The 18241-nt window shown below is 39.4% G+C and overlaps 2 protein-coding genes across 2 annotated transcripts; both read right to left on the reverse strand.

Moving 5' to 3' along the window:
- LOC143876883 (uncharacterized) lies at nt 1-7479 on the reverse strand. The gene is made up of 5 exons (XM_077378564.1): nt 7414-7479; nt 6325-6768; nt 2593-2731; nt 1634-1783; nt 1-722 (listed from the first exon to the last, which is right to left on the reverse strand). The coding sequence occupies exons 1-5, from the start codon at nt 7477-7479 to the stop codon at nt 1-3; spliced, it is 1521 nt and encodes a 506-aa protein (XP_077234679.1).
- A 476-nt stretch (nt 7480-7955) lies between these two features.
- Nucleotides 7956-17837, reverse strand: LOC143877012 (exopolysaccharide production negative regulator). The gene is made up of 5 exons (XM_077378714.1): nt 17423-17837; nt 15050-15180; nt 12271-12396; nt 9377-9504; nt 7956-8556 (listed from the first exon to the last, which is right to left on the reverse strand). Exons 1-5 carry the CDS (start codon nt 17619-17621, stop codon nt 8226-8228), a joined length of 915 nt encoding a protein of 304 aa, XP_077234829.1. The 5' UTR covers nt 17622-17837; the 3' UTR covers nt 7956-8225.
- Nucleotides 17838-18241: the final 404 nt, after the last annotated feature.

The following is an 18241-nucleotide window of genomic DNA, read 5'->3' on the forward strand; positions in this document are numbered from 1 at the left end:
CTAAGTCACCATTTTCTTCTTGTAGATCTCACATCCATTGCCGCTAAAATTGACATCATAGCCTTGGTCTACGAGCTGTCCTACAGACATGAGGTTCTTGCAGAGTTTAAGAACATGAAGGACATTAAATAATTTGTTAATACCTCCATTTGACTCTTGCAATTCAACTTGGCCTTGCCCTTTGATTTCAAGAGTGGTATTGTCTCCCGTTATGACACCCGAGACCTTCGTGAATGGTTCTTTGGTGACAAACAATTCCTCCCTTGGGGTCATGTGATTTGAGCACGCTGAGTCAATGTACCATTGATCATTTGCAAGATCTGCTTTCTCCATCATGCACAGGGCTTCTTCATTCTTGTTATCATCACGATTTTCATCTGGTTGATCTTCATATTCCTCTACAGCGCTGGAATTTCCTTCCTTGTGCCAGCACTCCCTTGCAAAGTGACCTCTCTTGCCGCAGTTGTAGCAGTTGAAATTCCTGCCATTGTTGGTAGATGGTCGAGACTGGTTGCTATTTGGATTCCTAGATCCCTGAAACTTTGCCTTTCCTCGAGGCTTTCCACGAGCATTAGTGAATAAGGCTTCGTTAGAATTCTCATACCTTTCAGGTTTGCTCTCCAGTTTACGTCTTTCAAGCAAGGCTTCTTCTTGAAGAAGGAGGCTCACTGTAGACACCCCATTTTGACCATACCCTAATCGGCTCGGTTTGAATAAAAACCCTACCAGGGTAATGATCTAGAGTCCCAATCTATGCACTAGAGTAGTTTAAGATCCCGAGTAAAGTTTTGGAAAATTTCAGAAAAAATTGATGGAAATGGTCAGGGCGAGTGAGTGTGTTAATCGAAGCATGTATATAAGGTCACAAGTGTCAAGTAAAGAAAAGGGCGGTGCATCATTGAAGCATGGTAGTGTCAAGTGTCGGTATTGGTTTACCTTGTGAAGTTCTAAACTATTGAAGGAGCGGGCATCTATTCGGCCATGCATGGATAATAATAAGGAGCAGTGAATGGTGGACCAGCTCTGGTTCTTCAGTGCTTCTCATTTTTGTGGGCCCACCACCTACTATATGGAGGGAATCTGTTAGTAGAGAAAGGAGTTGGGAAAGCATTTCATTTTTATAGTGGCCCCTTTCTTGCCGGAACCACTCTCTTACAAATTTGGGTTTCATATACACTGCTAAAAGGTGGCTGTCCCGAAGAGAAAATGGGCTTGAATGTTTCATTTCTTATATAAAGGGAGGGTAGATTATCCAGGCAAAGTGTGCGAATATCAAAATATTGTAGTTCTAATAGCATCTCTCTATGAGCAGAGGGGTGTGAAGTAGCATAATGAGGGCTGTCCATAGAACTAGGAGGGGGTTAGAATTTGGACATTTCCATTTATAAAAACCCTATCGAGTTAGGGCAAAAGGGGAGGGGCTCTTTATTTTCGTTGAAGGGGGGGCAGCCGCATAAGAGGAGAGATTTGCAGAGAGGGAGAAAGAGAGGAAGCTACCGTCTCCGGCCATTCCCCCGGCCGGTCATCACCCACCTTTTCCATCTTCTTCTTCTTCCCCACCTCCCACCACCAAAACCCATTTTCCATCAAAACCCTCATCCACCGCACCACCGCACCTCCACCACCCTCCAACCTCCAGCCGGCCCATTCTCAGCCACCATCACATCTCCACCACCATCAAGCTCCACCATCGGCCTCCACCCGGGCAGCCAACTCCAATCACCTTCCCCGGCCACTCCCCCTCGCCACCAGCACCATCTTCTACGGCAAAACCCCTCAAAATCTGGCAAACCCGAAACCCACACCTAAATCAAAACCACCTCTGCAACCTCCACTCAAGCCGCCACCTCCTCCGGCCGGCCAACCACCATCTCTCAACCATAGCCGCCGGCCAGCCACCAAACCTTCACCACCGTCGGCCGCCACCCCCATTCTCTCCTCCATCACCGTCGGCCACCACCCTCATTATCTCCTTCACCTCCATCGGCCGTACCTCCACCAAGCCTCTTCCACCGAAACCCACCGAAACCCTCTTCTCAACCACCATTCACCACCACCAACCGCACCACCCAAACCCAAAACCCATTTCGAAAAACCCAAAAAAAACCAGCCACCACTGACCACCCCAAACCCATTCGAAAACCCTCTCCCACCTTCATCTCCTTTTCCCTCACCGGCCGCCACCACCGCCTGCTCCGGCAAAGCCACCATCACTCTCCACCTCCACCAGCCATCTCCTATACCCCCACCATCACCCACCTCTGCAAATCCGACTATCCATTATTTTCCCCTGCAAACCCACTTCATTTCTCACCCCCACCATCTCCATTTCTATACCAATCTCAAACCCATTTTTATTTTCTTATCAAATCCCATCTTCTTCCCAACCCAACACCATTAGCTCCGGCCAGCCACCTCCATTTTCATCCATTTTTTTTTCTTTCTTCTCTTTCTTTCTCTCAGACCCCAAACCCACATCAAAACCCTCTTGATTTCTCATCTCAACCTCCCTATTTCTGTTCTCTCCCCATTTCAAACCCCATCTCACCGACCATCTCCATCTTCATTTCGTTCTAATAATCCCTAAACCACCTCTACGACCCACCTCCAACCACCGTCTCTGGCCGTGCCGCAACCTCGGCTTCCTCCTCTCAACCCCCATTTCTACCACAAATTCCCCCACCGTTACCTCCGCCGGATTCCGGCCTGTGTTCTCCCTCTGGCCAGCCATCTTTTACCAAGCTTCCATTACAAGCTGTTACTATATTCAAGATCTCTTGAGCTTTAGTTGATCCATTCAATTCAGTTGCTCGGCATTACATCAATGAGCTCAACAAAAATTGCATGATTCGGTGACGGCATCAGCTAAAAAAAGGAGGAAACTAAACACGAAGGTTTAGATCTGAGAAGGGATGAGTGAAATTCATCATTTTAGAGAATGAAGCTCAATTAAGGTTTGGACTCGAAGACAAGAAGAAATTAACTTGTGGTCTCACACTCATTGCAATCGGTAGTTCTTCGATCAGGTAATATGTTTTCACTTCTATCCATTCTTTATGACTGCTTGCTCGTTCTCTTTAGTCCTATACTTTTCAATCAAAAGGTGTAGGTCTTCTACTATCCTTCTCTAATTGCTTCATGGATGCTAATGTTTGCTAATGTTGTGTGTTTGATTGAAATTTTCCTGATGCTTATAGGTCTGAATTTTTTTCTTCTTTATTAATGATGCTCTGATCTTTGTGTAACGTGTTGTTTCTTATCATAAGTGAGTTATCGAGATGTGGGACATAAGAGATAAGATGACTGGAGGAAATAATAAAACCCGTTGCGCATAAATTAGAGTATTACTACTGATGGTTTATATTGCATGGTGTTCTTTAGTCATACATTTGCTGTGTTTACTTCGCTGGATGTCATCCTTAGTACAAAATTCTCAAAACTTGTATCCAATTTTGGAGAGGATTTTTATCTTGCATATCTTTTTGTTTTGGTAAAATAGAGGCAAATAGTCTTAATTGAGAGGTTCCCAAATGAAGGTAGTGTAATTCACTTTATACTATCTCATTTTAGGAATTCGCAGGTTCAGCCCTTTAGTGCAGAGTTTTTGGTGCATATAGCATTTTGTTAGCTGCTCGTGCACCATTTTTCGGGTCTATATTTAATGAAGAAAAATGAGATAAGCATACCCTGTATTGTTATTCATGATCCCTTGATGTGTATTAATTTCTAGATAAGAATGACTCTATCAGGTTCAGTTGGAGTTCTTTTGGTTGGTATGGATGCTATTCACTTGATTCTCTGAATTTTAAAATAAAATGTCCTACTGCCTTTAATTATGTAGTTATGTTTTCAGAAAAATGGGCTGAAATTCTTTGTGAATCTCATGTTTAAATGTTAGAGAAGCTTTAGAATAAGAAATATTGTGCACGACTGTGGCTACTGTTCTTGTGTCGATCAATCTAATTGAAGTGAGACAGATCTCTTTTCCCTGTCATTTCTTTTGTTTGGAAGTAGCTTGTTGGAAGTTATTATTTGTTATTCTCTTTCACTTACTCAAAGATGAAGTTCTTACTTGTTACATGTTTCGTATGGTGTCACAATTGTTACATCTCTTCTTATCTTAAGCATTGAGTTAGGTTCTGAAGACAATAACGAATGGACTGTTCAGGTGAGATTATCTTGAAGCTTATCATATTTGTTTAATTTTATTTAAATAAATTGTTTTAGGAAAGAAGGAGATCAGATGACTACTCTATTCGATATTATCGACATGAGTACTGTCTGATTTCAAGGCGGGATTAGAAATATTATCATGTGTATTATGATATCAGATGATTACTTTAGCATCATCTGATTTCATCCCCATATTGGGGTGGTGTTTGTGGTTGGGCATAGAAGTGTTTGATATTGTTTTTGCTTTATTAGGCTATCCAGCGGCTGGTCTTGACTAATTTATGTTGTTTATCATTTTATGATTGCTATAGGTTGTGTATTTTTTAATTGAAAATTCTTCTTTTCTTAACGCTTGATTTATTTTTATAATAATTGAATGGAAATCTGAGTTTACTTGATACCCTTTTTCTTCACTTTGATTAGAGACTAACTCAGTCTTGTTAGAGCTTTGCTTGCTTGGGATCTTGGATCGTTTTCTCTCTTCTTGGGACGCTATCTTTCTTGTTGTGGTTCGTCTCTTTGAGGCGTTAGTTGCTTGTTCGGGGTTTCCCCTTTTGGATTTAGGGCTTTGCCCTAGTTTGTGGTTGTTCTTGCGTGTTCCCTTTAAGATTGAAAGCATTTTAAGGTCCTGAGCATTGGAAAAGCTTTAAAATCCAAAAACATTAGAAATTTAAAACTCAAAAACATTTGAAAACTTTAAAAATATCAAAAACCTTTGAAAAACATAAAAAACCTTTAAAAAAAAATCTAAAGTGTTGAGTGTTTTCTTTTATAAGCGTAGTTTGAGAGTTCGTTTCGAACTACGTTGGCTTGATCCTCTTCCACGAGGTACGTAGTGCAGCTTGAGATTCTTATCTCAAGTCCAGCCAAACTTTGTAAATAAATGCTTTAACCCTTTTTCTTCAAAACCTTGTTTTCAACAAGATCTTCCTCTAGAGTTAGGATTTTGTCCTAGATAGAGAGTTTTAGAGTTAGGAGTTTGTCTTTTGTTGTGTGCTTGTTGTGTGTTTGTGTTAGAGTTAGGAGTTTGTCTTTTGTTGTCTGTTTGTTGTGTGCTTGTTTTAGAGTTAGGGGTTTGTCCTAGAGTTATAGGAGCACCTCCGTCCGGTCAGTTGGCGATTCACATCGCCGACTGATGACTAGGTCTAAGATGCGTTAGTGATCCCATTGTTTTCCTTAGGACGCACAGCCTAGTTACACATAGGTTGTAGGAAACACCTGCATTAGCTTATGGCTAATCTGCATTTAGTTAGGGCATATAGGGTGTCCTAAAATCTACAATTCACTGGAATTTAAATAATCGTACAAAAAGCTTTAAGAACTAGTCCGGTCTTTTAGATCGAGTCTAGGATAGAGGTCTAGGTGTCTTAGGCATCATAGCTTAGAATAGGTGCGAAGAACTACGTTGCCTTGATTCTCGTGGAGGCGGGGATACGTAGGCTTCTTTGGATGAATACCAGACCATCCGAGGACTCGGGCTAATAATTTAGAGTCTTAGGATTTGTTGTTATTGTATTTCTTTTGATGTGTTTTCTTACTTTCTTGTACTGATCTTATACATTTAGCTATAGCTTGCATGTGTTTGCATCATAACTTAGACACCCTTTAGGCATGTCACTCATAACCTAGCTATGCTTAGGTGACACATCTTTCATTTTATTTTATGTGTGTTTATATTCTTTATCCTCAGGAAATGCATGCTTAGGTAGACGACTCCTGAGGATTATTCCCATTTCACATGATTTTTACCCAAACTTCTTTGGAGTTAATGAAAATGGCATAAGAGACCAAGTGTTCGCACTCGGGCGAATTGGGGGCGCTCTTCAGACCTTCTCCATTCGTCATCAGGCACGGACCTTTTGTATCTCTAGTTATCCATTGCAAACAGAGCATTTGTTTTGGTTCCATGGCGCGTCCATGGATGGCGACTCTGAGTTATTTTTAGGTACATCTCGGTTTCGAGCCGTGGCTCCTGATCAGGATGTATCTCATTCGTTTTGTATCGCCACTCATGCTATGCTATGAGAGTGGCACCTATTTCGAGAGTTCCTTGGTAGAGCTCTCCTTCACATGTGGAGATCTTTGAGCATTGCTGTGGGGACCTCGCGTCCCTCGCCGCACTCGTCCTCTCGGATCGGGTTCCACACTCACTGCCTCATTCATGGATGGCTTCTCCTTCTGAATTAACACTCGCATAGCATCAAATTCAGTTCTTAGATTTTCTGATATGATGGCAACGCGAGTGTTATTCTCCATCTTGATGCCGATGCCCTCCAATTGATCACGGATGTCTTTGACCTTGCGAGAGAATACAGCAATGGAGTATTCTCCTTGTTTGCTGGCTCGTAATTCAGCTTCCAAAAAGGATTTTCTCGCTCCACTTGCCTGTTCGTACACGATGACCAAGCTATCCCAGGCTTCTTTTGCTGAATCTAACTCTCTCACATATGAGAGCATGTCAGATCCACAAGAGATTTGGATTGCATGAAGTGCCTTGCCGTTCTTTTTCCATGCATTTAAGCCAGGTTGATTTCCTTCAGGCCTGACATCAGATCCATCAACAATATCCCACAGACCTTGTCCTTGCAAATAGCTCTTCAACCACACTTTCCAATTAGCATAGTTATTCTATGTAAGAATTTCAGGTACAATTGCACTCGATGATGACATTGTGAAACAAGAACTTTTGCAACTTGAGAACAATTTGTATTCCTTGCTGCCTTCCCTCTTTTACAGCCAACCAAGCTCTGATACCATGTAAATAATTAAAAGAGACTGCAAGACAGCAACCAAATAGATTGTCTTTCTTTGATACTTGATGATCTGAACTTACATACGACTGAATTTAAATAAGAAAAGAAGGCTAACTCCTTCCTACAAATAAGCAACTAAAAGAAAATGCTCCCTACAGATAAGCCACAACGGCACTACTAGCAATTTAAAAGATAATGCTAAATAACTGCTCCCCCAGTATCTCAACCACACCGAGTCTTGAGATTGACTGAATAACTAACCCACTAAACAATATTTTCGTAACACTGCGAAACAGTTAGTCCGAATTTGAGCACCCCTGCGTACACTTCAGTCGTACATCTTTTTCCGTGTGTAACATCTTCCTTCTTGTTAGGCGTAAAATCCATTTCCCATCCAGGCTCTGTTTCTCTCCTCATAAATGGGCGTGATATAAATTTTATACCCATCTTTTCACTTAAAAATGAGCGTAAAATTTGTTTTAATTACCACGAAAAGACACACAGCCTCAGTAAATTTGTTTCCATTGACATAAGCGCGATCCATGCCCTTCATTTCAGAGGAATACCGTCAAAAATTGAAGATCCTTGTCAATAAAAAACGTCAACTGCGAAGTTCAAGCTACTTTTCGTGTGGAATCATATAATGGAAAAGCAAGAAATTTTGAAACAAGTTTTTGTTTCATCTATTGCGACTAACTGCGTCTTCAAACAGAGATCAGCCTTTCAATTTCTTGTGAAGGGTTGAGATGAGGAAAAAGTAAGATAATCTCAGCCCTTCACAAGAAAGTGAAGGGCTGATTTCTAGTAGACACACTTAGTGCCCTCCCTCGACTAGATCAGAGGGCTAGGATCATTTTATGGGGATGGTTTTCTAGGGACGGTGGTTTAAATTGGGGCCCATCAAATGAATGGTTTGGATCATCCAACCATCTGGACCATAGTGCATTTTAACAAAAAAAATTACAGGCAAGATAAAAACTCCAACAAAGTATATGTTTGTTCTGTTGTTAGGGTCCAAGAAAAAGTCTGTTTCTATGACAATGGAATGAGATATATATATTGAACAGTTTGATACAAGGGCGAGAGATCACCATACAAGCGGTGTATTTCACCAAGAATGCCTTACATTTGCTTTACTGAAATAGCCAGCACAAACAGCATCTCTGCCGGAAAGTGGCCGGAAAGAAAAATATCCGGTGCTGTTGCATCCCTTTCCAAAAGACTCTCTATCAAGTAAAATGCATAACGGTGTACATGGGAATTGACTAAAATTACAGGGGACTAATCAATGAATAAGTATTACCCTTTCACTGGTTTCTCACCCAGATTTGACCTGATGAAGAACTCCGAGAGGCCGAGCATCTTGCCGTATTGGAGCATGAACCAGGCCACGGCAGAGATGTATGCAATAAGGATACAGACTCTCCTGAAATGCGCTCTATAGGGTGCAATATGGAGTTTTGAAGCTTCCCACTGTCTTGCTAGCTTATGTTTTAACGATTGAAGGAGTCTAACTAAGTTGATGACAGTTATGCTAGATAGAATACCAGTGAGAATACCCGCTCCTGTACCCTGTAGCATGCTTCGGACTCTTCCTGCGTGGGAGAACGCAGATTTGGACTTGGTGAAGCTGTAGGTACAGAGAAACAGATAAATTAACCAATTAAAAACACAGAATGAATTACCCATATAATGTATAATCTTCAATTAGTTTTCAATGCAATGATAAAAGTACACTGTTTCTATTTTCCAGGATATGCAAGCTATGTCGCTGTGAAGCCTCTAATCTGGACTCTGGCTTAATAAGATGACTTCTTATCAGCGCTTTGAATGTGTTGTATTAGTTACTGACAAAATTTAAAAATAAAATAAAAATGTCTAACATTTAAAAGAAGGGAAATGATATATTCACCCCCTTTTCTTCACCAGGCCACCAACTTGAAGTGTAAAAAAAAAACTAAAATAGTCATACACGGTTAATTACACTACAGAGGGTGGCCGGGGAAGAAACGGGGCAAATATATCACTTCCGTTAAAAGACATGCAAACACATGGCAATTATAAGTTAACTTTTGTAAGACAATTGTTTGTCTAAATGTAAACCCATAGAAGTTTAATTTCCCCTTTATCAGCAATGCATGCAAGGTCTTGTGGTCTGGATTACATTTCTGTTTATAAATTTGAACTGAAACACAGTTTCAAATGAGCCTGAAGATAATTAACTAGTTACAACATATTACACATTAAAAACAATTGCCCTTAAGCACGCAAGAAAGCACTCTTCTGTGCTTGGCTCGTGACATGAACCTTGTATCATCCCTTGGATAAAGCTTTGGTGAAAGCATTGACAATCTCATGAAACAAAGCACTAATGTATATCTTTAGCATACCTACAGTGAAAATAAGATAAAAGAAAGAAACAAGTGATGTAACATGAGTGGTGTACTCACAGAACGAAAGATCTCCTTATCATCTCAAGCAAAGATGGATCTTTTGCTTGACAATTGAAGAGACTGTCAGAATAGATATCAACTTTGGAAGCTCCAGGTGTATAGCTGCAGGCATAGGTTTCATTTACCTGAGAAGAAAGCGATCAAGATTAATAGAACGCCATAGAACTACAAATGAAATAAAAATAAACAAGAACTTGATAATTAAAACTACATTACAAGTGCCTCTCAAATCAACTCAACAAAGCCTTTGTCCCAAACTAGTTAGGGTCGGCGAAATGAATCCTTTAGAAAAATTTCATGAAGAAGGTAAAAGGAATCTACCCGGCTCTAATCCTGGCTCTAGTTGGGTTCTTCTACGTGGATCATTTTCTTCCATTCTATCCTATCCAAGGTCATGTTCTCTGTTATGTTCCTAGCTATCAAGTCTTTCCTCACTGTTTCTACGCAAGTTGTTTTCGGTCTGCCCCTACCTCTTTTTACTCCATCAATTTGGCACGAGTCACCTCTTCTCACCGGAGCATCCAAAGGCTTACGTTGGATATGTCCAAACCATCTTAAGCAATGCTCTCTCATCTTCTCCTCAATTGGTGCCACCCCCACCTATCTACGAATGTCTTCATTTTTAATTCTATCTAAGCTTGTGTAGCCGCACATCCATCTAAGCATTCGCATCTCCGCTACACTCATCTTATGCACATGCTGCTTCTTGGTGGCCCAACATTCTGAGCTGCACAGCATGGCTGGCCTCACAGTTGTCTTATAAAAATTTTCTTCAACTTGGTAGGGATTTTACGGTCGCACAAAACTCCTGAAGCAAGCTTCCACTTCAACCAACCTGCTCTTATTCTATGGTTAACATCCTCTTCAATCTCTCATAGGTACCTCCTGTCCAGTCATATTTACTATATCCTCGTCCCGCCTCCTTACATTACTAAAGTTGCACTCCATATACTATGTCTTAGTCCTACTCAGTCTAAAAAAGTTGGATTCCAAAGTAGTTTTCCATAACTTTAACTTAGCATTTACTCCTTTGGTTTCGTCAATTAATACTATGTCATCTGCAAATAACATATACGGATATACCAAGGCACCTCATCTTGGATACCCTCGGTAAGCTCAACCATAACCAGCGTAAAAAGATAAGGGCTTAGAGCTGATCCTTGGTGCAGTCATATTGTAATTGGAAACTCACTAGACATGCCATCCGGGGTTCTGACACTAGTTACTGCTCCATCGTACATATCCTTAATCACATCAACATATTTAGTGGGCACTGTTTTCCTTTCAATGACCCACCACATAACACTCTTGGGAACCCTATCATACGTTTTCTCCAAATCAATGAAAACCATATGAAGGCACATTTTATTTTCTTTAAATCTCTCCATTAACCGCCTAATCAAGAAGATAGCTTCCATAGTCGATCGTCCGGGCATGAAGCCAAACTGATTCTCTTACACCTTAGTCTCTTTTCTTAGTCTATGCTCAATTACCCTCTCCCAAAGCTTCATGGTGTGACTCATTAGCTTAATTCCCCGGTAATTGGTGCAACTCTAAATATCCCTTTTATTCTTATAAATAGGTACTAATGTACTCTTCCTGTACTCATCAGGCATCTTCTTACTCTTCAAAATATTGTAAAATAATCTAGTTAACCAAACCAAACCCACATCACCCAAGCATCTCCAAACCAAACCACAATACAAGTGCCACGGTTTGAAAAATAAATAATTAGTAACATGTTTTTTCTTTCTAGCAGAGTCGACAAATATGTCGACTAAAGAAGCAATTCAAATTTGTAAGCATTATTAATCAAAGGAAATTGCTAAAAATATGGTGGCTGTTAGGCTCGCTCCTAACAGACACTCGCTGGGTCTCACATGTGCCATACACATCCATATTTTCAAAATTCTCCAAATAATTGAAAATTCTTGAAAAAGTCCCAAATTTTTAATGCCCCGTATTAAACTTTTAAAAATCCCAAATAATTCAAATAAGATTGCATTTTTCGAATTGAAAACAATTTTTTGAACCAAACACCTTTTTTCTGAATTAAACATGATTTTGATTAATAATTCATCAATTTTTAGTATATTATTTTTATGCCTAAAGAAATTCAAAACTATCAGAAAAAACAGATTTCCCTTTTCCCAATTTTTTCCTGAAAGTTTATCAAACATTTTCTAGTATTTTGAACCTTTGCCTAGACGATTTATTCTGAAACCCGAATTTTGTAACTATTGCCACACCTATGTGATCGATCCGTCGTTCAGACCAACAACCACAAGTATGGACAGTGCCATTGAGAACATCTTGATCGGATAATCCTAGGTTCTTGATCCATCAAGCCTCTTTTAGGGTTCCACCAACAAAAGGTAAACCATTGAGTTCTTTAGTTATTTTATCTTATGCATGGAATGTTTGTTTCACATGGGACCAAGACCATGTGGGTCGCCTCATAATGTTCTACAAGATCAATGGTCTTGAATGCACAAACAAGTTCCCGTGTGGGACCCAAGAACTGGCTGTTGCATTGATCTGGACAGTACTGTCTACGCAGTTTTCTAAATCACATAGTTCTTACAACAATTCACGGTACTATAATCCGTATTAAGTCAATGAAATTGTATACTGGTTCAAACTTCATATGGATTCATGCTTCGTTTTGATTATTGTGTAAACATAAAATTTCCATTAAAAACAGTATTTATTGGTCACAATGAAAAGAAAACCTGTAACAACATCCACCTGGGTCAACTTAACAGCCTAAATATTTAAAACCTACAATGTAGATCACATCTTGCCACATGAGCAAGTGTCCAAAGTAAACCCACAGTGAGGTTCAAGGTGGAATAACAACATATGGGAGACTAAAATTTAGTATCACATACCTTGAACTTATCTTTTGTCAACCATGCGACACCAAAACTAGGCCTACAGTCAAGAGGAAGGGCCTCTTTTGGAGCCTCTGCTAATGCATGAAGTATCTGACCAGAAGAATCTTCTGTGTATTCCACCTGAATCACAATCTCAGTTTCGACTTATTAGAGCATCCTAAAATTTAAGACAAAATGCCTTATAATATCAGATTTGTACAATGCATTTGAAACAACATGCCTCAACCATTTTATGATTCAAGCAACCTCACACTTCAATGCATTTTATATGAGAGAGCATCCATGAACAAAACCAATAAGCCATGTACATTTAGGCTTATGTGCATGACCATTCATTCCCATGTGGCCATGGCTACTAAAATGCTAAAGAAGTTAAAAAATGATGATAAAATCCCATAAAGAAGTATGCTCAGAAGATCATAATATGTTACTTTCAGTTTCTCTTATATCTAGTGTCCAGTTAACTATGTAAATCAATGTCAACCTCCAAGATTTCTTTATTGGGAAGCAGCTAGAGGATTCCTTAGACACACCAAAGGGGCTATTAATGATGGATGTTCTACCAAATGCAGCATAGAGTTTAAGGACATGCTGAGGAAGATTCAGCTGGTAGCCCAAGTGATAGGGTTTCTATCACCAGGACTCGTTTATTAGTTGGTAATGGTATCATGGTACAGTAAGAAACAAGCATATAGCTTTCTTGTTTTAATGGTTGAAAACTTGAAAGTTGAAACTTAGAACTTAATTATTTTTGTGCATGCACGTTACAAGCACATAGTTATTTATAAAGAAGTATGTTCAGAAGATCATAATATTTACTTTTTTTTCCCTCTTATAGCTACTGTCCAGTTAACTACGAAAATCAATCAGTCAACCTCCAAGATTTTCTTCATTGGGAAGCAGCTGGAGGATTCCTATGACACACCAAAGGGGCTATTAATGATGGGTGCTCTACCGAAGGCAACATAGAGCTTAAGGACATGCAGATGGAGATTCAACTGGTAGCCCAAGTTATATGCAGCTCGCTATCAAAGACTCGGACTTCTTGTCATCACAAGTACACCTGCCAATATCCATCACTTACTACCTAAAAGTACCAACAAAGATTCTATGGATTTTTCTTCAACTACTTTCTTGGAAGTTGGATACACACATTTACCGCCCCTAAACAACTAAAAAAATGAACCCGTTAAAAACAAACGTGTACACTCATAGCGGTCTATGGTTTCCCCAAACACGATTAGTCCCAATTTGAAATTACTGTATTCGAACTTTACTGATCCAAACATAAGACAAAAAATCTTTAGCGTTGGAGTTTTTACATTTGATTTTGTAACAGTTATAGTTTTGTTTTATGTTTGGAAAATGATATAATGATATGGGAACCGGGTGCATAACCGATCTGGGACCCTACAATTAATTTGTGCCATGTGGACTGGGAGGAAAGTGTGAAACCATTTACTCAAGTTTCATCTGTCTACCATATCACTGAAACTATTTTTCTTCAAAATGACGAAAGCAGCATCGTCTTTATTTTTACCCCCTTCTTTACACAGTCGCAACAAAATCACTAATGAGGTATACCGATTAAAATAGTGATTTTTAGGGCAGTTTCTCCTTCGTTGTCTCCAGGTTTAGCGAACAATAAATGACAAGTACTGGTGAGAGAGTAGGTGGTGATTGGCAATGGTGGTGGCAACAACGATGGATATGAATGTGCTACATGTGGAAACGGTAGGGAGTCTGTGGGAGGAAGGCAGCAAACAGGGATCTATAAAAAAGAGGATGGTGAAAATCAGGGATGGGGAGCAAGAAAGCTGTACAGAGCAGTTTCTCTGGTTCCAAATGCAACAGAGAAAACCGGTTTCTTGGTTTCTCATGGCATAATGGCTAGCGGGGATTTGGCCAGTTCCAGCTCAGTCACAATGTCAGTTCTGCTAGCAATACTCTTTTTTCTTAGTCTTTCAATTTGATAGATTTCTTTTAGAACTAAAAGAATCTTATGTACTTATGTTATGTTATGCCAAAACTAATAAGTAATATAACGATAGATTTAGATTATTTCCCAAATTATATTCTTAAAAAGCAACCACTAGTTATTAATGTTTAATTATTTCTTGAACATTTAAAAAAAATATTTGGATGGGCCGAGCTGTCGCTTGGTCAAATCTACCATACCCATAACCATCCGGATTTCTAAATGGGCCTAAGCCAACCCAGATAAGTGTTAAAAAATCAGACAGAAAACATAGCAAAAATCGACCTGATCTGAGCCTTACCCAATATGCCCATCAGGTAGCCTGGGCCATTGACATCCCTACGCATTCTGCTCCTACTTCCATCTTCATTAATGGTTTCTAAAGATTCTCTTTGCTTTCTTTTTCTAGATGTGCATATCTAATGCACCTGGACCCAAATATTATCCCATAAGACAAATTTACTTGCAAGAAATAGTAGATGGTTAATGGCTGCAACAGTTACAGTACATCAGCGATCAATTGGACAAATATTCAATCTTTTAAGAACTTCCATTTATAAGATGTAACAAGTACTTCTGTCTTAGATAGAGATGACAATTGGACATATATTCAATCTTTTAATAACTTTCATTTATAAGATGTAACAACTACTTCTGTCTTAGATAGAGTGATATCCAACATTGGGGTCATGCTTCATTAAGAATCATCAAAATATATAGGAAGTGAAAGTCCAGAAAAACTCTCCTAACAAGAAAGGCATGCAAGTGAATGTAGCTACAATAAGAAAACATTGCCTTGAAAACTGAAGCCCAATAGTAATCATAGCGGCATCGGAATCTTGTTCTTTCTAAAGGGTAAAACACATTCTTGGCTTTGTAATTAAACACTCCAAGTTCACAAACCCTAGATGACCTAAGATCCACACCTGCAAGAAATTCAACATCAGCTCAAGTTAACAACCAGCTTTAGAATTTCTGACCATGTACAAGAGAATGGTTACATATCAATTGAATTTCAAGTTTTTTTGTCTTTTATTTTTTCCTCTTGAAGGGTAGTTTTCCGTATCATGTACAACAAAATGGGTAACCAAATCAATTGAATTTCAAGATGTTTTGTTTTGTTTTTTTTCTCTAAAAAGATAGTTCATCAGTACCTTGAATCTCAAACTGTTTGCATTCATTCTGCATGAAATATTTTCGCAACAATTTTTACATGCATGAAAAGAGAATCACACACAAAAATGCATCAAGATCAAATTTCCCTCTTGCGAGAAGAGGTTTAATTAATTTTGTAGGGACATACACTTTCGACTCTAATGGCCGTTAATTACATTTCTTAAAATAAAGAAACACCCCTGATTATTCATCAAGAGGTTCCCTAAGTAAATATAAATTTCAACTATTCATCCTCTGGGAAGATTATCTTCATGGAGAATCTGATTTTTTTGATACTCTCTATGGAGTAGGCATAGGGATAAGAGTCACAAGCAGTAGGAACCAGAACCGGAATAGGAAAACAAGTGGGCACACGGCACACCCGCAGGGGAACCCATCGCCCCTCTTTCCTCACTGTAGTCTTCGCACTACCAAGTGGACTCGTATTCAGTCACAACCCGAGTACGCTCGTTGGGGGCCTATTTACTCCTTTTTGTTAAAACGGTTGTTTCGACGTACATACTCCAAAAGAGAACCATATGAGGGGAACTCAGACCTCTGTAATCAACTGATTTGAACAAGTGACCAAACCAGAGGCCGGTGATATTCAGTTGTGAGAGATCATACAGTTGATTTGGTGCTTCGAGTCAAGATTGGCAAAACCCGTTGAACCGCAACTGGTTCTGACACACCCGCGCGCCGAAACTAGTACAATTTCCTACGATTTATTTCTCGCTCCATGCTAAATTAAATTTATTCATTTAGGGTGGCGGTGCATATGTAAAATCTTCACTAATTTAGAGTTTGCAGCCATTGGATTTCAGTTCAATAGGATTTAAGTGACTACCCCAAAGCTTAGTGTGATGCATTGCCCTTTGGGTTAAATAAAAAAGTAGACTTAGTCAAGAACGAATCTTCTTTGCTAAGCTGCTCGCGAAAATAATGTTAAAACGTTCTTTCCACTACGCTTACATTATCTAAATGAATTACAAAACTATGGATAAAAATCCACTTCTTATGTTCACTAAATAGTCCCTATCATGTAAAGCTTAAATCAAAGCCAGTAAAGACGAAAGGATGAATCTAGAATTCTGAGAAATTTTTAAGAAAATCTCATTACATGTAAATTTCCACATTGAGAACGCAAGAAAAAATGTTTGGATTGCAAGAAAAATGTTTCTGATGGAAAACTTTGTCCTGGGAAAATATTTTATAACCAGAATTTAGAGGGGATGCTTAGAGTGAGATGTGCGGCCACACAAGGGTAGATCGAATTGAAAATGAAAAGGTGTGTGTGTGTGTAGAGCACCGCTTAAGATAGTTTGGGCATATCCAACGTAGGCCATTGGATGCAACAGTGAGAAGAAGTGACTCGTTCCAAGTTGACGGAGTAAAAAGAGGTAGGGGCAGGCCGAAAACAACTTGGGTAGAAACAGTGAGGAAAGACTCGAGGGCTAGGAACATAACAGAGAACATGACCTTGGATAGGATAGAATGGAAGAAAATGATCCGTGTAGACGAACCCAACCAGTGTCAGGATTATTAGACTTAGTCAATTTGACCCGCGTAGATCCTTTCACCTTCTTCATGAAAATTCTCTAAAGGATTCATTACCCAACCCCAACTAGTTTGGGACAAAGGTTTAGTTGAGTTGAGAATTTAGAGGGAAAATGATATAATTATGGTTAATCTAGAGGGATATTATGATAAATTGAAGCTCCCTCTAAGTAAAAATTGAATAGTGTTGGATCAAGTTATGCATTTTAATGTGTAAAAAGGTAGGAGAATTTTAGAAATATTTTCCCTTTCCATACTTTTCCAGTAAATTCCTTCAATCCAAACAGGGCCTAAATCTCAATTTATGAGTCTCTTTCAAGGTGAAATTTTCTTGAAAAGAAAACCTAACTTGTATAAAGAATTCATACAGATAAATGAAGAAGCAACAACCAACCAAACCCTAATTAACAACAAAAACAAAGTAGAAGAAGTGAAAAAAAAAAAAAAAAAACTTACTCCCGGAGACGATCTTGCACTGAGCGGGGACTGAAGCCGGATCAGGAACAGAGGAATTTCCAATAAAAATCGCAATAAGCCCGCAAAGAAAGGCGAAGAAGAAGGAGATTATAAGAGAAAGGAGAAGAGTAAACCAGCAACGAAATAAAATGTAATGGAGGCTTTTTTTGCCTCCGTTGGAAGGCTCGGGAGAATCCATGGTCAGAGAAAGTAAAAGAAATCCATCGACAAATCGGTCTTTCTCTGCGATTATCCGGTGTTTGGAGGGTGGGATCCAAAAGATGATCAGAAAGAGAGAAGGAAACGTAAGGAATCTCGTTCTTGGCTTTGGTATTTGTTTATTTATAGTGTTCAAAGTAGAACTAGAAATGCAAGAAGCAGAGAAGAAAGAACGAAAGAATCGGAGGCATGAGTCACGCATGAGAGGACTGGCATTGAAATACGTGCGTAAGCTAGAGGCCGCTCATCTACTAGAACGGGTTAATCATTTTGACTGTTGGATGTGACTGTTTTTAGCCGTTCATTTTGCCGGGAATCAATCAGATGGCTAGGATTGTCAGACACCAGAAAACAAGGGGTCCCATCCACACGATCATATCTAGCCAAGTACGGCCACCCGGGAATTTTTGACTTCTTCGTACCATCTACTATTCAAATGAGAGAATTCTTAGTCGGCTGTAATGAAGTTCAAACATAACTTTTTGACTCTTCTAACTGTGCTTGCAAAGTAAAAACAATGTGATGAAGCTGTTAAGAGAGGACTCTTTGTTTGGTTGCTTGTTCGATGGCTGGGAGATTAGGAGGAGAAGAAGAAGTCAA

The sequence above is a fragment of the Tasmannia lanceolata genome, unplaced genomic scaffold (genome assembly GCF_043159265.1).
Source record: "Tasmannia lanceolata isolate RefF3 unplaced genomic scaffold, GAP_Taslan_0.1 ptg000005l, whole genome shotgun sequence".
Taxonomy (NCBI): domain Eukaryota; kingdom Viridiplantae; phylum Streptophyta; class Magnoliopsida; order Canellales; family Winteraceae; genus Tasmannia; species Tasmannia lanceolata.